The sequence below is a fragment of the Agelaius phoeniceus genome, chromosome 23 (assembly GCF_051311805.1).
Source record: "Agelaius phoeniceus isolate bAgePho1 chromosome 23, bAgePho1.hap1, whole genome shotgun sequence".
NCBI classification, from domain to species: domain Eukaryota; kingdom Metazoa; phylum Chordata; class Aves; order Passeriformes; family Icteridae; genus Agelaius; species Agelaius phoeniceus.
Window position 1 is genome coordinate 5904847 of NC_135287.1, and position 20010 is coordinate 5924856.

Genomic DNA, 20010 nt, shown 5'->3' on the forward strand with positions numbered 1-20010 from the left:
GATAATCCACAGGGCAGTCAGCATTTTTATAGCACTGAGCTTTCATTCCACATCAGCATAAGGAAGGCAGCAAGGACAGAAGAATCTGAGTCTCCTTCTCTTTCTCCATCTCTGGCTGGAGGCAGGGGGGTGAAAAAGAAAGAGGTAAAATCTGAAGAAATAGAGAATATAATTTCTCTTCACCTTTGAGGGCTGTGGCACAGGACAGATCTCATTCTAACACAAGACACAGTTCAAACAGCACAACACAAGCACTGCTGAAAATCTGTGTTCTGTAGCACTTGAGAAGCTGCAGAAGCTGAAACTTCCTTCTTCCCATGCAGAATTATCTACCTGCAAACCTTTTATTACTTTACAGAAGCTTTTCCATGTACTTTGATCTGTTATATTCCTTCTTTTAGTAATTTTCTAAGGATCTTTTCCATTGTTGACTTATCAGCTGCCAAGCTGCCCCTGGAATTCGAGGCAAACAGGGCATTGACTTCTCTGGACATGGCAAACCCCGTGGTATTAATGTCATAACAGATTTCAAAGACCTAAAATGCTGCTTTTACATCAGTGCCTGGACTACTGCTGCAAGGGAATAAAGCTGTGAGTATCAAAAAAATTCAATTTTTCCTAGTACAAATAGGGAGTTCAGCTACAAAGAGAGGGCAGAGGGCTGACAGGGGAGGTTAATTTTACAGAGCTCGACTGCAGGGCCAGCAGGAGAAGCAAAAGGCAGGAAGCAGAGTTGGCTGTAAAGAAATAAAAGGATGATAAAAAATGAAATTAATTGGGTGTAGAGGGGCAGATTTCACTTTCCACAGACAAAGCAAAGCTGACCACTGACAATCTTGTGTGACCACTCCAGATCTTGTCACTTCTGAAGACACCAGACCTGTGAGACACTTGCAGCTCTGAAGCAAAGCCCCAGAACTCTGCTGTACTTTCTCCTCTGCTTCTGGAGCTTTCTCAGAGGTTCAACCAAGTCGCAGCACAAATTCTTGCAGGCTCTGAGACGCCCCAGGCTGGGCTCTGTAAACAGAAAACATCTCCAGAGGGCTCTGTGCTGCTCAGCAGCTGCTCCCCAGCGCTGGAGGGTTTTAAGCTGGACTTAAGGGTTACATGCAAACAACTAAATTGGCTTAACTATTTATAGAAGCCAAGACTTTTGGTGTGCTGGATCTCTGGCCATCAGCAAGCAGAGAGGCTGTTTACCAACACACCAGCACAGGGCTTTCCTAGGCAATGATATTAATTTATGGTTGGGAAGAGCTCACGGTGTGGAAACACAGGAGAATCCTCTCCTGTGCCATCCAGGACATGGAAAACAAAGGGAATGTTTTTGTTTCATCCTACTGAACCACCGAAGCTTTGAGGTTGAAAAAGATTCAAGTTGAAAAGATTTTTCTGAAAAGCCCTCCAGAACCATCAAGTGCAACCTGTGACTTAAGAGCAGCGCCCAAACAGAGAAACCCAATTCCTCATATAATGAAATAATCTTTATTTTTATAAAACATAATACAAAGCATCTACACCATTCACTGGTGGAACATTAGTTGCTATTACACAGTAATTCAGACACAAGTTATTATTTCACACTAGTTCTGCAGTTTCCTCTCACAGTTTGCTCTAGCCACTATGGACTAGCCTGAGGACAGGTCCCACCCTGTGCTCCACAGCTTGGAATTTGTACTTTTGGGTCTGTAAATCTATGCTGGAGCCCACTAAATGGGCTGTGAGGCCTTGCTGTGCCTCATAAAGCCATTTCTAAGTGTCCTTTTGTTTTCTTGTTTGCTTTCTAAAGCCTCAGAGCTGAGCAGTGCTCTCCTTCTTCCAACCAAGATTCCCCCCTGTTCAGAAAAGGGGGGGAAACCTCTTCTGGTTTCCCAAACTCAAACCATTATATTTCAAAATCTCTTCAAACAAATGATTGACAGACACTGCAGTCACTGCCATCCTCATCCACCTGGGCAGGTAAGGGCTGGAACCCCATAAAGCTGCAAACCCCATAAAGCTGCACCCCAACCCTCAGCAAAGCTCAGAGCCCAAACCCCCAGGGTGGTGGAAACTCTTCATGGTGGGCAGCTCAGCAGCTCAGCAGCAAGGAGCAGCCTGTTCTCACCTCCAGGACCTGTTCTCACCTCCAGGACCTGTTCTCACCTCCAGGACCTGTTCTCACCTGCATTTCTGCAGGAGCTGCTGCTGCAAGCCCTCATTCCCTGCTCAGGCCAGTGGCTGAGACCCTTCTGGCTCCAGATTCCTGCAATCCTGACCAGGGAAAAGCAGCAAACCCCTTTTTCTCAGCTTGGGGCTCCCTGTGAGGATGCAGCAGCACCAAGCTGACCTTTATGAGCACGTCCAGCTCACTCCCTGTGACTCCTGCCCTGGAGCACCTTTGCCAAACACCTCACTCCTGCTTTTGGGATGTTGGGAAGTGCCCAGCTCAGGTGACAAAGCGCTGCTGGTGGCTCACAGCAGGAAGCTGCAGCACTCAAAGCAACTTTTATACAGCACAGCCCGGACACAAAGCACCCAGAAGCCATCAAAGGTGGCTTGGTGCTAAATGGAAACACCCTATGAGGTAGTAAGACTGCACCCACTTCCCAAAGTGGGTTAAGTTGAGGCAAAAAGGCTCCTGGATGTGCTCAACAGAGCAGCAGAGCTGGGAAAAAGAACCAGCAAGCCCCAACCAGCCCTTCTGGTCTCCCTTCAAGGCTTGAGAGTGCTGGATGGGTCAAGTTTCCTCTCCAGGACCAGCTCATCAGCTGGCTCTGCTCATCTGAAGGGGTTTTTTGGGGCTTCTTCAGGTCTTTGGCTGCAGCAAGCAAGGCTCAAGCAAAAGGGGGCACCTGAGCTGCACTGGAGGCTCGAAGGAAATGCTCAAAATTGCAGCAAAAACAAAGGAACAGCTTAAGGACATGCAATGAAATAAACTCCAGAAGCTGCCAGCTGGGCATGGCTTTTCCCTACAAATGGGACTGCATAAGTATTGCTTATTTTTCTCCCAGTCAGGTTTATTTTTGCTTAAAAAAGACCAGATTCTGGGCCTCTCACTTCTTTAATTACTAAGCTGTAAAATAAACCTCTCTGACCCTTTAAATGTTCACTTTTATAAAGTGACTCAGACCCAGTCAGAGGGAAATCAAAGCCCAGGGGTCAAGGCATCAATTCAGATGAAGGAGAGCCCAGGTCAGTCTGTGGCTTCCACAGGGCAGATTCTGGGCAACCAGAAATCCCAGTTTGGATTTGGGGCACGGCAGAGGGAATTTTGGTGTTCAGGAGACAAAATCAGGGCTTGGCTCATCAGCAAGAAAACCCCTGACTGGCAGATCCTGATGGGGCTTCTCGAAGTGGAGTGTGCTGGTTACCCAAGGAGCTAAAAGCAGTGTTTGTAGGGGAGTTTTAACAGTCAGGGAAGAGGGAAAAGTTAGGAAAAATTTTCCCTTCTGGGTCTGTGTCTTTGGGCGTATTCACAGAGCACCTAGTCCTGTAATTAGGCAGTGCTGATTAGAGCTAGGTTTTGGACACTACAGAAAATAAGTTATCAATATGTTAATGAATAAGTTATTAAAAGGAGTTAGAAAGGGTAGGAAACAACAACCTACCTAAAATACTGATTTTCCTAGAGTCTCGCTCTAGCTCGACCACCAAAGTCGTTTCTCCCAAGGGAAACATGGGAATGATGAACCAAGTGCAGATAACAACCATCACTTTTTCATGTAGCACCTCTCGAGTAAAAATCTGAAAGTGCATAACAGATGGAGCAGCTCCATCTCCCCCAGGTCACAGAGGGGGAATGAGGCACAGAGTTCCAGCTGTGAGACTTGCCCAAGGTCACACAACGAGGAAGAGCCAGGAACCCCAGCTTGGATGCAACACTGGAACACTTCTTCCACCAGCATGGAGAGCCACTCTAGGACATGGAGACCTAGCATTACCTCCTCCTCCTCTCTTCCAAGATCCTGAAGGAGCTGGCTACACATCACTATTTACACCTGCACTGCTGGACCAGCCATGGTTATTCTATAAATTAGCCCTTCTTTCCCTCCACATCACTATTCACACCTGTGCTGCTGGACTAGCCATGGTTATTCTATAAATTAGCCCTTCTTTCCCTCCTCATTCAGGCTGTGCACACCAACGAGGCAGTGGAAGAGCCAGGAATCCCAGCTTGGATGCAACACTAGAACACTTCTTCCACCAGCATGGAGAGTCACTCCAGCTGCCTAGACTGCACAGGACATGGAGACCTCGTGTTACCTCCTCTTCTCTTCCAAGATCTTGAAGGAGCTGGCCACACACCTGCACTGCTGGACTAGGCATGTTTAGTCTATTAAATTAGCCCTTCTTTCCCTCCTCATCACTATTTACACCTGTGCTGCTGGACCAGCCATGGTTAGTCTATAAATTAGCCCTTCTTTCCCTCCACATCACTATTCACACCTGTGCTGCTGGACTAGCCATGGTTAGTCTGTAAATTAGCCCTTCTTTCCCTCCACATCACTATTCACACCTGTGCTGCTGGACTAGCCATGGTTAGTCTGTAAATTAGCCCTTCTTTCCCTCCTCATCACTATTCACACCTGTGCTGCTGGACTAGGCATGGTTAGTCTATAAATTAGCCCTTCTTTCCCTCCTCATTCAGGCTGTGCACACCGTGCCAGCCTCTGCCCAGTGAATCCATGGCATAGCTCCATGGATTTCAGTGGAGTTAGGCCAGGGATAAATTTGGCTCCAGAGCTGCTAACGTGCGTTGGCTCCTCTCCCTCCAGCAGCATTTCAGGCACGATCCCCTCCTTGCCAGCCCGTGAACTCGAGGAATTCTCTGCTCAGCCTCCATCAGTGGCCTTTGAGGTGCCCGTTGCTTTTCCAGCCCAGCTGGCGGCTCCTGCGGCTCCTCCAGGCCTGGTACTTGCTGATGCTCTTCCTCCTGGCGAAGCGGCAGATGCTGACCATGAACACCCAGGACACCACGTACATGACGACCCCTCCCAGCTTGATGTACCAGCGGGGCCGGGGCGAGGCCAGCTCGCAGTACATCAGCCAGGCCCCCACGCCGATGCGCACGCCCGTGAAGAGCACCACGAAGAGGAAATCCACCAGGTCGCCCGTGAAGGTGTGGTAGCGACCCAGCTCCTTGAGGAACCAGCGGGCCTGCAGCAGGGGGTTGGTGATCTCGCTGCCGAAGATGACGGCGTTGACGTCGCCGGCCGACTCGCCCAGGGCCAAGGAGGCGGCGATGCCCACGATGCTGACCAGGTGGTGGGCCAGCATCAGGGCACCCTCTGTCTGGAAGTACACGCACCAGCACAGGTCGAAAATGAAGTAGCCCAAGCTAAGGCACAGCCCGTGCACCTGAAGGGTTGTGTTGGGTGACCCTGAAAGGTAAAAATAGAGATTTAAAGCGTGGAGGTGTGTCGCAGACATCTTTTATAGAAAATCATTTCCTTAGGATTTTTCCTCCTGAGAAGCTGAGAGGCCTCAGGAACAAAATGCAAACAAAGGTTATCTGCTGCTGTGGAATGCAACAGGTGGATCTGGGATTGGCCTCATGTGGTTGTTTCTAATTAATGGCCAATCACAGTCCGGCTGTCTCGGACTCTCTGGTCAGTCACAAGATTTTATTATCATTCCATTCCTTTCCTTGCTAGCCTTCTGATGTCTCCTTTCTCTTTTCTTTTAGTATATTCTTAGTATATAATTTTCTTTTAATATAATATATACCATAAAATAATAAATCAGCCTTCTGAAACATGGACTCAAGATTCTTATCTCTTCCCTTGTCAGGGTTGCCTGCAAATTCCACATTTGGTGACCCCGAGTGAGGAACATTAGCACAGCGAAATACAGTGCCAGCCTCTCCATTCCTCTCCATTCCACCACAAAGCAGCTGAGATATCAGGGCAAGCACCATCCCTCAAGCAGGCTGGGGACTGAGGAGAAGCCCAGGGGAGGTGGGATCGTGGATTTCCTGACTCACCTGGGTGGCTCAGGGGCCAGGGGCCGTCGATGAAGCCGATGTAGGCAGACAGGCAGGTGGCCAGGATGCCGTGGGTCAGGGTGACCAGCCTGCAGCTCCACTCGAGGTTGCGGTGCCGGTAGCGGTGGCAGAACCACTTGTAGAGGCAGAACCAGGCCAGCAGGCTGCAGGCTGCGCGCAGGGGCAGCGGGAACAGCATCCTGGCCTGGGAAGAGCAGGACACGAGGGATCAGAAGGACAAAGTGAGCAGGAGGTCGAGCCTGTGCCAGTGTCAGCTTTGCTCCATCCCAGCCCCAAGCGTGCAGAGCTGCTCCTGATGGGGCTGCTTGCTCCTGGCAGATTTTCTCTGTGTGAAAAGCACTTTATTCTCCTCACTACAGGCTTCATTTCATCCTTACTGGCACCAAAACCTCCAAATCTTTTGGATGCAAAAGAATAAGAATCTATGCCTATAAATATTTCTTTTTTCAGCAGTGTTTCTTTTATACATCTTCCCTCACACACACTGCAATAATCTCTCAAACAAACAAAAGAGAAATTGCCAGAACAAAACTACAGCACATAAACACTTGTGGATGTTGCTGAAATACACAAATACACATTACTCTATTCTACACCTCGTTCATACAGTGCCTTCCCATGAAATGAGCAGTCAGAGCAGTGAAGCTGAGTCAGCCTTTGGGATACAGGAGGTTCCAGTTGTTTCCAGGAGTTTCCAAACACACATTACTTTATTCTACACCTCTTTCATACAATGCCCTCCCATGAAATGTGTTCATATAATGCCTTCCCATGAAATGAGCAGTCAGGGCAGTGCAGCTGAGTCAGCCTTTGGGATACAGGAGTTTCCAGTTGTGCCAAAGCTGCCCTGGTACTGCTGCCCAGCTCTGGGGAGCACCAGAGGGACTGCACGGGACGAGGAGTCAGAGCTGCAGAGCCCAACCTTCCTGTTTGGCCTGTTGGAGCATTCCCAGGCATGACTGCAGGCTGGGTAAACAAAACCATCATGTTTTAATGGGCCTTGGGAACATGGGGAGATGAAACAGGGATGGGATTAACTGCTCTGAGCAGGCATTTCCATTCACATCCCTGCTGCTCCAGGTCCAGACTCAGAGCAGATAAGGAAGGGAGAATTCTGATGTGACAAAAGGGATTGACACTAGGAAGGCAAATATAATTTACAAAGCAGCAATAATTATGGAACAATAAATAACAAATAATCCTATATAATAAATAAAAATAACCCTATATAATAAATAACAAATAGTTCTATATACTATACATATAATCAATAAATTAACAATAAATAACATGCAATCACATTTAAAATCATGTATTTCCCTATATATTATTTTGTATTATCTCACATATTTTTATGTATCTATACATATTAATATATGTGATACTATCTATAATATCTATTATGTTGTAATAGATATACTATATCTGTTATATAATATCTTTATTATCTGTGTATCTAATATCTATTATCTATATATCTATGTATAATTTATAATATAGATAGGTACATATATAATTATATATAACATATAATTATAATTATACTATGTCTATTATATATCTATATCACCTATGTATCTAATATATATTATCTATGTATCTATCTATATTATAATTTAAAATATAGATAGAAAGATATAATTTATATATATAATTATAATTTTGCTATATCAATTATATAATAACTATATTATCTATATATCTATGTATCTAATTTCTAATGTCTATCTACATTATAATTGATAATATAGATATATATAATTATAGATATAATATATAATTATACTATATCTATTCTATAATATCTATATTATCTATGTATCTAATATCTATTATCTATATGTCTATCTATATTATATTATCTATATATCTATCCATATTATAATTTGTATCACCGGTAGCAATGAGGCCCTGAATGAAAGCAGCCTCTACAATAAACACATGCCTAAAAACCCGGTGTGCAGAACACCCCGCAAACGATTAAAACCCGCACGGGCACCTCCAGCACAGCACCGTTATCCCGTTATCCACATTTCCTTTTAGTCCAGGCGGGAAGATGGAGGAGCTCACGGACCGTACCCAGAGCAGCAGCGCAGCCCCGGGGCACCGCCTGCGCACTCCCGGCCCATCCTCCGCACCCCGCGGGACGCAGCGGCCCCGGCCCCTCGCACAGGGACGGGGACAGGGACGGGGACAGGGACGGGGACAGGGGCAGGACCCTTCCCCAGCACCCACCTGCCGGGCCGCGCTGCCGGAGCCGCCCCGGATCACGGAGCGAGCGGCGGCGGCCGAGGGGCACCTGGCGGCCGGGAGGAGGGACCGCAGGGATGGGGATGGGGAGGAGGAGGAGGAGGGACCGCAGGGATGGGGATGGGGAGGAGGAGGAGAAGGGACGGGAGGAGGGAATAGGGGAGGCAGGATGGCAGGAAAGGCGACCCGCGGCACCGCAGAGCATCCTTGGGAAGGGGCACATCCCTGGGGATCCCTGCATCCCTGGGAAGGGGCGCATCCTGGGGAACCCGCACATCCCGGAGAAGGAGCACATCCCTGGGAATCCCCACATCCCGGGGAAGGAGCACGTCCCTGGGAAGGGGCACATCCCTGGGAATCCCCACATCCCTGCCATCCCTGCTGCGTCCTGGGGTGCCCTGAGCTGGAAGGGATGTGCCAGGATCATGAGCCCAGCTCCTGCTCCCCGACAATCCCACCCTGTGCCTCGGAGCAGCGTCCCAACGCTCCTGGAGCTCTTGGGGCCGTGCCCATTCCCTGGGGAGCCTGGGCAGTGCCCAGCACCCTCTTTTCCCGATTTCCACCCTAAATCTCCGCTGGCACAGCTCCAGCCTGTCCCTGATCAGAGAGATCAGCGCTCTGTGAGGAAGCTGCAGACCCCAAAGGTGAAACCAGCCAGGTGCCCTCAGCCTCTCCCTCCCGTGGCCCCTCCAGACCCTTCCCCGGTTCATCCCAGCTTCCACACCAGGTCGTGTCCCCACGGGGCAGCCCGGGGACACAGAAAGCAGCGCCACACCCGCCCTGCCTGCTGCAATCACCTGCGTGTGCCACGGAGATACAGCACAGAGCACACCCAGACTTTGCTCTCCTCGCTTCTGATGGGAGCAGAGCTTGTGCAGAGCTCCCTGTCAGGGCAGGCATCTCCATTCACATCCCGGTGCTTCTGCTCACTGCAGGCATTCAGCACTGCCCATTCTCTCTGCTGCATTCCACATCCCAAATTCCCAAATTCCGGGTTTAAGCACGGCACTAAAGCAGCTACGAAAGTTCCTCCAACTTTCATGAGTTACAGTCAAAACAATCTCTCACACCCAAAGACGTTGGTTGGGGTTGTTTTTTTCCTTCATCCCATCAAGTTTTACCTTTTGAAATGCACGGGGTGGGAGTGGCTTGACCTGCCTTTTACAGCACTCATAATTAGTGCTTTCAGCTGGGAATTCACCAAGATACAGATCTTACTTTTCCAGTTCAGGCCAGGTGCAGGTTCCTACTGTTCCAAAACGCTCATCCTCCTGCTATTTCAGCACATCCTGGTGAGCATTAATAGTGCATTTGCCTCTCTGACAAATCTGAGGTCTCATCTTGCTTCCCTCCACCTTTGCTGGCCCCTCCAGTAGCATCAGTAACACCTGAGCTAGAGCTGCTTGAATATTTAGCTTAGGACAAAGAAAAGCGTGGACAGGCAGGAGATTATAGGGCATTTTCACATTAGGAGCATGGTTAGGTGGAATATTAGGACAAAAAAAAATTCTTGGCTGTGAGGGTGGTGAGGAGCTGGGAGGGAATTCTCAGGGAAGCTGTGCCTGCCCTGGAAGTGTCCAAGGCCATGGATTGGAGCAGGGGATTTTTGGCATGAAATGAGATGATCTTTAAGGTCCCTTCCAACCCAAACCACTGTGGGATTCTGTGAGCAGCTGGGAAGAAAACCAGAGATGTTCACAGAGGAGCCCTCAGAGTCCTGACCAGGCACAGATCATTTCATGCAGGTGTTGGGACACACAAAAGTTGTGGAGGTTTTTTTTTTCTGTAAACTTTGCACAGTGAGGTGCAAGGCAGCAAGTGAAACCATCTCCCTGTGGATTGTACCAGAAGTGAGGTGCAGCTTTATACTCCAATTTTCCTGCTTGCTTTGTGCAGACTCAGCCATTTCAATGGGCTGCACTGGCTCGTTTGGCCTGCAGATGAACAGAGTTCAGCAAAACAGCTCAGGGCAGGAGCCTCTGCAGACAGTTGTTTGCTGCCTCATTTGGTGCAGCCACAGCCTCCCCCTGCTCTCCTGGAGCTGTTCTAACCCGAGCTCACAGCGCTGAAAAGCATCACAGGATGTGTTTATTATCATACCCACACTGGGAAACTCTTTGTCCACAATTAAACTGGGAATAAACAAGAGCTGGAAACCTGGGAGTTCAACAGAATGTTACTAAAACTCAGCTTTTGTGGCTGTAAAAGCCCTCAGGGATATTTGACAGATTGAAAGCATGAAAAATCACATTATTTGGAATAAGAAATACAGTGGGCTAGTGCAGCTGGGTGATTTTCTAGCATCACATCAGAGGGTTCAGCACTAAACTTATCCTTAGGTGAGAACTGGCAGATGAGAACCTGAGGGCACTTGTTTTACATCAAACCTCCCCAGGTAACTCTGGTTGCACACAAGCAGTCTGGGGGCCCTGGGACACTCTCCAGTACTGTTCTTCAGCTGAAGGAAGATGGGTTTTTTCTCATTGAAAACCAAACCAGGCTCTCCTCCACTCCACACAGCAGAGCCCTGGCCCAGCAGGAGCAGAAAAAAACCAGAACCAGCCCCTCAGTAGTGACTTAGGACATCTTATAAGCCCCAAGATGTTCTCATGCTTTTGATTGCTTCTCCAAAAAAACCACAGGCAAGTTACCCTGCAATTCTTATGAGCTGGGCATTGCCCCAGTGAAACCAGAGAGGCAGAGAAAAAACAGAAGCACCCTGGGATGGAGGAGCCCACGGCCAGAATTTAAATCATTCCTGTGCCCAGCAAGAACAAACCCCTCAGTTTGGGGGCTCCTCATCTCTCTGCAGCACTGACTCCTTGGCAAAGCAAGCTGTGGGTGCATTGCTCACAAACCTGAGCTCCAGGCTCAGCCTGGGCTCATTTCCTCAGCCCCTCTCTGTTCCTGAGCTGCACAAAGGGGATGCTCCAGTGACTTTGGCATCCTCAGCTGCCTCCTCGAGACCAGAACGAAAGAACATCACAGCCTTCGGTTCTTTTTCAAAAGAGAACATGACTTTATTAGAAGTTCCATGACTCAGAGGAGTTTTTGGAAGGAACACAGAGAGCCTGGCAGGTGCCCACACCTCAGGAGGCCACTCTGGCTCCTGCTGTCCCAAAAAAATACTGGCCCAGGAACTGGCCTGGGTTCACAGCTGCAATGCCTTCAGTTGACGTGCCCAAAGTGAGGTTATTTCAGGTTGTTTTTTAATCTCTCCAGACACCTTGAGGAGCCCCAGCCAAAGGCTGGTATCTGCCCTGAACAGAGCCAAATTCAGTGAGATAAAGGCAGTGGAGGAGCTGCATCCCCACTGCCCCCCTCCCTCACCTCTGCATTCGCTTCTCAGCTCTCAGTGAGGCTTTTGGAGGAGACTAAATCTGAACTGTGGCCTTGAACAGAGGGAAATTCACATTAAAACCCCAGGGAAAAGGTCAGAACACGATTCTGAGAGGTAAAGAAAACGAGAGAACTGTTCCATGCTCTGAGCCCTGCTGGTGGGGAGCAGCTGTCACACCCAGATCTGCCTAAACATTCCTGTCACCCCTGGAAATAATCACATTTTTGACTCATTAGCTGTGAATTCAGCTTGCAAACGAGCCAGCCCCAGAACAGAAATCCAGGGGGACTCCTCACCATCCTCCTCTCCCACAAAAAGCCTGATGATTCTTCTGAAGCAATCCCAGCCCAGGCCAACACCTGCTCATGGAGTTTATTGGCACAAGTCTAATTCCTGACTCCTGTTTGTGAGGGCCTGAGTCAGTCCCAGAGAAATCACTCTGCTCTGAGATCAGCAGCCAATGGAAGTGTTAAAAAAGGAGTAAAGGAAATGTGTCATTAAAAACAAGGAGGTAAAACACTGCCTCACCTTGAGTGCCATCACTTCACACTCAAAAGGACAATTCCACTACACCCCTGCAAGCACTTCAGTCTTGTTCAGAGTCTTTCACTCGAGTATTTAAGCCAAGAACATTGTCCAGATCCAGGATTATTAAGGAGGGTGAGGCTCAGGAAATCTTTGCCAGATCACACCCCTTACCCAGTCCCACTGGCAGGAAAATATTTTTTTTTTCATATTTTTCTCTATACTGTTAAATAATTCTGCATTGGAAATGAGGACAGAACATACAAACTGTGCAATTTTTGGTTGCAGACTGATCATCTCTGGCATTGCTGGAGAACTCAGGGAAGCAGTGCCAGGCTCCTCAGTTCCCACTCAAATCCCTCTTCTCTCAGCTGTTCCACGTTCCTAGCACTGATCCATCTCCTCCAGGGGCAGCAGAAAATCAATTCCGTGTCATTTTAGGAGTTCTTTTCACAGGAACAAGCTCCAGCAGCCAGGCCCCAAACCCAGGGGATCATCCTCTACAACCCATTAACGAGCAGCCAGGAAGCTTCCACAGGTGCCCTCCTACTCCTGAAGGGATCGTGGCTCCACTGAAGGGGCTTTTTTCCACAATTTCCTCCTCACAAAGCGACAGATTTCAACCATGAACCCCAAGGACACCACGTACATGGCCAGGCCCCCAGCCTTGAGGAGCCAGTTGGGTTCTGGGGACGTCACCACGCCGTACATGATCCACGCTCCCGCCCCGATGCGCAGCACCAGGAAGAGCAGCACGAAGAGGAAATCCACCAGTGTCCCCAGGGCAGTGTGGTAGGAGCCCATTTCCCTGAGGAACCAGCGGGTCTGGAGCAGGGGGTTGGTGATTTCACTGACAAACACCACGGCGTTCACCTCCGTGGCCGATTTGCCCAGCCCCAGCACCAGGATCATGCCGCAGATGCTCAGGGTGTGGTGCAGCAGCATCAGGTCCCCCTCGGTCTGGAAGTACAGGCACCAGCCCAGGTCAAAGATGAAGTAGCCCAAGGTCAGGGACAGCACGTGGATCTGGAGAGGGGTGTTTGGTGAACCTGGAATGGAAGGCGTGCATAAGCTTGGGGTTTTATTTAGGATTTTTCTATTTTAAGATTTTCTATTTTTCCTGCTTTATAGACCAGTACGGATCGATTGTGCTTCTCTCCTCCTGAATTTCCAGCCTTATCCAGGTGCCAGGAATTAGGTGGCACTATTAGGTGGCAATATTTGGTTCTGCTTCCCCTTCACACCCCAGCCTGCCCAGCACGTGGATCTGGAGAGGGGTGTTTGGTGAACCTGGAATGGAAGGTGTGCATAAGCTTGGGGTTTTATTTAAGATTTTTCTATTTTAAGATTTTCTAATTTTCTTGCTTTATAGACTAATACAGAACAATTGTGCTTCTCTCCTCCTGAATTTCCAGCCTTATCCAAGTGCCAGCAATTATGGATATTTGGTTCTGCTTCTCCTTCACACCCCAGCCTGCCCAGCACACCCATCCCACCCTGCCCCACTGCTGCTTCCCCTTTCCTTCCAGCCTTTTAGGAAAGCCAGACCTCCGTCAGCAGCACTGTCTGAGATTTAACGACAGGAACCAGCCAGCAAAACCCTGCAGCTGAATTTCAGGAGTTATTAGACCCTTCAAGATGTGAAAGCACTTTGTTCTTCATGCCTTGTTACACCTGATGCTGTAATAAAGTCAAGCTGCCAACCTGGAAACTTCCAATTTGTACGTGGACAGGCCAAAAATAATAATAATAAAAAAAATAAAATAACAAAAGGATGAAAAGTGAGGAGTGGTGGAAAAAGAAGCAGCGGAATTAAACAAAATTAAACAGCTGTGAGAGGAGAGGAAATCAGCCCCTACCTCCACCTGTGCCAGGTGAGCACAGGTGAGGGTGAGATTCCAAACATACCTGCGTGGGTCAGGGGCCAGGGGCCATCCAGGAACATGACATAGCCGGAGAGGCAGGTGACAACGAGCCCGTGCACCAGGGTCACCAGGCGACAGCTCCACTTGCAGGAGCGCTGCCCGTTCCAGCGGCAGAGGCAGCTGTAGAGACACAGCCAGGTGACAAAGCTGCAGCTCACCTCCAGGACGATGGGAACCATCCTGCTGGACACGGAGGGACAGCGTCAGGAGGGCGGAAAGCCGCGCTCATCCCGAGCACCCAGCACATCACGGGAATCCCGGACAGGGCGGGGGGAAAAAACCCACGAAAAACCGAAACGAGCAGAACAAACCCGGTCCCCCTGCCGTGAGCGCCGTTTCCAAATTTCCCCAACGGGAAAACAAACCACAGCCCCAACCCCCCCGGTGCTGAGGGCAGAGGCGCTTTGGCAGCGGGGGGGACCAGACCCCATCCCCATCCCGGCACGGCGGTGCCCGAGAACCCCAAATCCTCACCCCGCTCCGGCTCTGCGCTCCTGGCACCTGCGCCCGGCTGGGGCTGCCCGGGCGGGGAGGCGGTGCTGGCGCTCCCGGAGCTTTTTATCGTCCCAGCCCAGCCCAGCCCAGCCCGGCCCGGCCCGGCCCGGCCCCTCCGCATCCCCCGAGGATGCTCCGCCGCATCCCCGCTGTGCCTGCCCCGGGGGCGGACAGGGATGCTCGGAGCGGAGCCGCGAGCCCCGGGGCAGGAGCGGGGCCGGGCAGGGCGGGCAGGGAAGGGGAACGGGGCGGGGGAAGCGGGAGCAGACGCTCGGTACCTCCGCCCAGCCTCGGCTCGCCCGGCTGGAGCCGTCCCGGAGAGCGCCCAGACTTTATTTTGGTTGGGCGTTTTCCTCTCTGGTGATGGAGAATAAAGCTGGGTCAGGCTGGATGGGAGGTGCTGGTGCTCTTTATCTTATTTTCTTCCTTTTCTTTTTTTTTTTTTCCTATTGTTTTGCCGAGTGTCCTGGAGTCTTCTTCCAATCTTTCTGTCAGATGGGAGTGCAGGGAGCACCTTTGTGCAGATTGCAGGGAGGGGAGGATGAGGAGGGACTCAGAGGTGACGGAGAATAAAAGCTGGATCAGGCTGGATGGGAGGTGCTGGTGCTCTTTATCTTCTTTTCTTCCTTTTATTTCTTGTTTCTATTGTTTTGCCGAGCGTCCTGGAGTCTTCTTCCAGTCTCTCTCTCCCAGAGAGCGCCTTTGTGCGGATCGCAGGGAGGGGAGGATGAGGAGGGACTCAGAGGGTTCGGGGCGGGCTGGGAGTGGTGCCGGACACTGGGTGCTCAGGGAGATGTGACAGAACGTGCAGAACAGGATGAGTGAGCCAGGAGCTGAGCTGGGGCCAAGTTCATGGCTGGCAGTGAGTAACCAGGACAGGGCTGTGCTTCTCCCAGGCCCTGCCAGCCAGCTCGGTGTCAGCACTGTGTCATCCCTGACTCAGTTTGCTTTGAAATCTCACACTGAAAATCTCACTGAAATCTCACACATTCCCCAAAAGAACCCAAATTTCCCCTGCAGCCAGAGCTCTGCACTGGGAGTGAAACCACTGAGAGCACAAGAGCCCTTCCCAGTGAGATCTGCATCCCACGTGTGCTGCACTCCACAGGATGCTCCAGTGAGTTACACACTCAAATATCCTTTTAATTATATTGTAGATTATAGGTTGCTCTTATAGTTGAGCTAAAACTTGGCTGATTTTTGTCTCCTTTTCTAGCATTTTGAAGCATTTCTCCCCCTTCCTAGTGAGATCTGCATCCCATGTGTGCTGCACTCCACAGGATGCTCCTGTGAGTTACACACTCAAATATCCTTTTAAATGGATCGTAGATTACAGGTTGTTCTTATATTTGAGCTAAACTTGCTGATTTTTGTCTCCTTTTCTAGCATTTTGAAGCAGGATCCCCAGCACAGAGAAAGGGGATCCCACTGCAGGTTGAGCATCTGTAAAGCTGAGCCTGAATTTAAGCTCAAATGTTTTATTGGGCTGTTAGGATCCATTCCAATTCTACCAGAGCTGGAAATCCCGAGCATCAGGGAGCATCAGGAACGATGAGGGAACTTGGTGACATCATTTGAGTGCTGAGAAATGCTCAAAATCTCCCTTCAGGCCACAAGGAGACCTGGGAATGACAAGGAATCTCCCCACAGCTTGCACTCCCTCTCCTCACAGGTGGAAATCGGAGGAGGAAAGAAATAAATAAATAAACAATAAAAAAAATTAAATACCAACAAAAAAATTGTTAATTTTCCAGTTCTCCCCAGCCTTGCTTGAAGCTGGGGAGTGCTAAATGTTAATTTATGAGGCAGCCCAGGCACAGCAGCTCTCCTTGGAGAAGGGTGGGCACATGGAGCACGGGGATGCTCCAAGCACATTCCCTGGGGAATATTCCCCAGCTTGCACTCCCTCTCCTCACAGGTGGAAATCAGAGGAAGAAATAAATAAATAAACAATAAAAAAATAATTAAATACCAACAAAAGTTTGTTAATTTTTTCAGTTCTCCCCAGCCTTGCTTGAAGTTGGGAAGTGCTAAATGTCAGTTTATGAGGCAGCCCAGGCACAGCTGCTCTCCTTGGAGCGGGGCAGATGCTCCAGGCCCAGCTCAGGAGGTCACCGAGTTCCCAGAGGGAGCAATTGCTCCCTGCATTGTTCCCTGTGGCCGTGGGAGGTGACTCCTGCTCCTGGAAAGCTGGAATTTCCTGCTCTGCTGATCTGGAATCCCTCAGATGCTCCCCTGCGAGGCTGGAAGCGTTCCTGGCTGCCAGGGGAACGAGGCTCCTTCCCTTCCAGCTGCAGCTTTCTGTGGAGCAAACAAACTGCTGCTGTTTGTTTTCCCACTCGGGGCCAGTTTATCAATAAATCCCAGGGATCTGTCGTTGTGTTTGTAAACTTTGGGGAGGAGATGAACCCTCAGGATGTTTTTGCTCAACGCCTGGCACAGCTTGGCCTTGATCTCAGTGGAAATATTCACGTGCAGGTGCTGTTATTCAGCTTTTAACACATTGGTGGTTTTCCTCCCAGTTTTTGGTTTGTTTTTTTTTTTTTTTTCCTTTGGAACATTATTCCAAAATTCATGCAGGTGGGAGCAAATGACTTGGAGGAATTCCTGAGAACTAAATGCAATGGCTTGGAACAGAAGCCAAATTTGGATTTGAATGTATCTTCTCAAGGCTCTAAGAGCATGTGGATGTACAGTAAATTGTAAATAGATTATTGGAAATTGCGGATTTAACTTTATTTTTAATCTCTTTTGGTCAAGGGGCTCACAAACCTCTGCAAGCCTGGACCAGGTCACTTGACTCTGAAGGCAAAATACAAATTACAGCCAAGCTGCCAGGGGTTAATTCAGGAATTCCTGTGTAAAACATGCAGGCCAAGGTTGTGAAGACAATCAGTGCTCACTGCTGAAAGAATTGCTGATAATCTATGAAATAATTTGAGATTTTCACAGTAGAAACAAGCTGGAAACTACAGCTGTGCTGAGGTCTGGGTTAATAAATGTCCTCGGAGATGGGTGGCAGGAGAATCAGCTGTGATGTTCATCATGCCCCAAATTCTGCTGTTTGGCACAAATTGAGCACTAGGAAAAGGAAATTGGATTTTCATCACCATTGCCTATCAGGGATCAAGTCCCTTCTCCAAGGTCATGCAGGAAGTAAAATAAGACAGAGTGGCCCAAAGGTTCAGAGCAGTGTTTAAATTTGTCCTTATCTGCTAATCTTAAATATCCATATCAGTCAAAATTAACCAAAAATACAGGAAAAATAAGAGTGGGATTGTAACCATAACTTTCATGGGGATGGGCTGTGAAAATTGACTTTTCCTTTGGAATCTTATGGAATTCCCAAGCACTTGCACACACCAAACTCAAGCAATACTATGTGAACATAAAAACAGAGAACAGAAAATAAATTCCTTCCAGCTTAAAGACCAGAGGGCACCTCACTAATAGCTTGTTATTATTTAGTATCAGATAAAACCCCAAAAAAGAGGAAAATAAATAAAAAAAGAGAAGGTCAAGACTCATTTTCATCCCATTCATTTGTGTAAATCAACACAAATCACAATTTCCCCCAAGGTTTCCAGCAATAACAAGGCCTGGACACAAGTTTTGCAAAAGACAATTTTTTTTTTTGGTTGTTTGTTTGTTTTTTTTTTTTTTTAAAGGAAAAAATAAGAAGGCTCTAAAATACTTAATTAAAAAAAAAAGGAAGAAATAAAACAAAAAAGCACCTTTAGAAAGGGAGCAGGAGCAAAGCAAGTGGATGGGGAGCCTGGGGCAAACCAAGGCTCCCACCCAGCCACGGGGCTGCGGTGAAATGAACTCAAACCTCGGCTCAGTTTGGGGGCTGTGCGTGACAGGAACAGCAGGAGGGACCCTCCTTCCTTTCTGGGGACCTCTGGGACGGGATGGGGACAGAGAAAAGACAGAGAGACAGAGAGGAGAGTCCTGCACAGGAGCCCTGCCCGGGAGGATGCGGAGCTGCAAGCGGAGGAGCCATGCGGGGACAGCTGCAGGGACAGTGCCACCGTGGGGGCTTGGCCAAGGGGACAGTGTCACTGTGGGGCTGGGGAAAGGGGACAGTGTCACTGTGGGGCAGGGGGACAGTGTCACTGTGGGGCTGGGGAAGGGGGACAGTGTCACTGTGGGGCTGGGGGACAGTGTCACTGTGGGGCTGTGGGCAGGGGGACAGTGTCACTGTGGGGGCTGTGGGCAGGGGGACAGTGCCACCGTGGGGGCTTGGCCAAGGGGACAGTGCCGCTGTGGGGCTGTGGGCAGGGGGACAGTGTCACTGTGGGGGCTTGGCCAAGGGGACAGTGTCACTGTGGGGCTGGGGCAGGGGGACAGTGTCACTGTGGGGCTGTGGGCAGGGGGACAGTGTCACTGTGGGGCTGGGGCAGGGGGACAGTGTCACTGTGGGGCTGGGGACAGGGGGACAGTGTCACTGTGGGCAGGGGGACAGTGTCACTGTGGGGCTTGGCCAAGGGGACAGTGTCACTGTGGGGCTGGGGCAGGGGGACAGTGTCACTGTGGGGCTGTGGGCAGGGGGACAGTGTCACTGTGGGGGCTTGGCCAAGGGGACAGTGCCACTGTGGGGCAGGGGGACAGTGTCACTGTGGGGCTGTGGGCAGGGGGACAGTGTCACTGTGGGGGCTTGGCCAAGGGGACAGTGTCACTGTGGGGCTGGGAAGGGCTGGGCTGCAGTTTGAGTCCCTGCACGGCCCCGCTGCTGCTGCTGGGGGTGCCTGGCGCGGCGGGCCGGGGAAGGCACGGGGAGGCCCCGAGCATGGCCGTGGGTGCTGCTGCACGGCCTGGAGGCAGAGCTGCTCTCGCCCTCGCTGCTGCACGAGGCCTCAGTGGAGGTAGGTGGGCTGGTTCCATCGGTACCAGGAGCTGTTGGCAGCACGGAACAACAAAAAGTTTCACCTCGGAGCAAAAACCATCCGGATTTCCCTCTCAACCTCGTCACAGACGTATTTTGTGAAAAATCCTTTTGCCAGGATCTTTTCTCCTGAGAAGCTGAGAAGCTTCAGCTTCTCCGTGTTTTGCTGCTTTGGAATGTGATTTGGAGAATTGTTTACCCAGCATGTGAAATTGTTTTTACTTGATGACCAATGACAGCCACCTGTGTCGAGGCTGTGAGCAGTCACAAGATTTTATTGTCATTCCTTTCTATTCCTTGCTGGCCTTTTGATGAAATCCTTTCTTCTATTATTTTAGTAAGTTCTAATAGATCAGTTTCTTTTAATATAATACATATCATAAAATAATAAATCAGCCTTCTGAAACATGGAGTCAAGATTCTCATCTCTTCCCTCATCCTGGGACCCTCAAACACCACCACACAACCTGACCTTGGTCAGCACATCCTGCAGAAATCACATCCTGAGAATCCCAGGATATCCTCAACTGGAAGGGACCCACCCTTTTTTCTTTTTTCTTTTTTTTTTGACACAAAACCTTTCAAACCTTTGGTACATTTAAAC

The 20010-nt window shown here is 49.6% G+C and overlaps 3 protein-coding genes across 7 annotated transcripts in view; all 3 read right to left on the bottom strand.

The window, feature by feature from the left end:
* LOC129129568 (TLC domain-containing protein 5-like) overlaps positions 1-8314 on the bottom strand; it is a 180645-nt gene extending 172331 nt beyond the window's left edge. The window contains exons 1-4 of one of the 4 annotated variants that reach the window (XR_013185016.1): positions 8222-8314; positions 5966-6170; positions 2136-5363; positions 1472-2097 (exon numbers count right to left, since the gene is read on the bottom strand). Coding sequence is in view for 2 of the 4 variants with exons in the window: in XM_077189839.1 (XP_077045954.1) it covers positions 4825-5363; positions 5966-6164 (738 nt within the window). In the remaining 2 variants the exon portion in view is untranslated. Of the gene's footprint in view, positions 1-1471; positions 5364-5965; positions 6171-8065; positions 8201-8221 lie in introns of those variants that run through there. The other 3 variants (XR_013185017.1, XM_077189839.1, XM_077189840.1) reach the window with 3 other exon arrangements.
* A 2917-nt stretch (positions 8315-11231) lies between these two features.
* LOC129129527 (TLC domain-containing protein 5-like) lies at positions 11232-14592 on the bottom strand. 2 transcript variants are annotated; one of them, XM_054647435.2, is made up of 3 exons: positions 14501-14592; positions 14010-14206; positions 11232-13150 (listed from the first exon to the last, which is right to left on the bottom strand). In XM_054647435.2, exons 2-3 carry the CDS (start codon positions 14203-14205, stop codon positions 12648-12650), a joined length of 699 nt encoding a protein of 232 aa, XP_054503410.2. In that variant the 5' UTR covers position 14206; positions 14501-14592; the 3' UTR covers positions 11232-12647. The 2 variants fall into 2 exon arrangements, with proteins under 2 accessions (XP_054503410.2, XP_054503409.2); XM_054647434.2 differs by having other exon boundaries at positions 14010-14209; positions 14501-14552.
* Positions 14593-19377: 4785 nt separating this feature from the next.
* POU2F3 (POU class 2 homeobox 3) overlaps positions 19378-20010 on the bottom strand; it is a 49751-nt gene continuing 49118 nt past the window's right edge. The window contains 1 exon segment of the mRNA XM_054647530.2: positions 19378-19417. Within this exon segment, the coding sequence (XP_054503505.1) occupies positions 19378-19417 (40 nt within the window).

Excerpts from the sequence above, each read along its gene's own strand:
- LOC129129527 (XM_054647435.2), bottom strand. The coding sequence starts at position 14,205 with ATGGTTCCCATCGTCCTGGAGGTGAGCTGCAGCTTTGTCACCTGGCTG. Across the intron at positions 13,151-14,009 it reads CTGGCCCCTGACCCACGCAG|GTTCACCAAACACCCCTCTC; the intron begins GTATGTTTGGAA and ends CTTCCATTCCAG.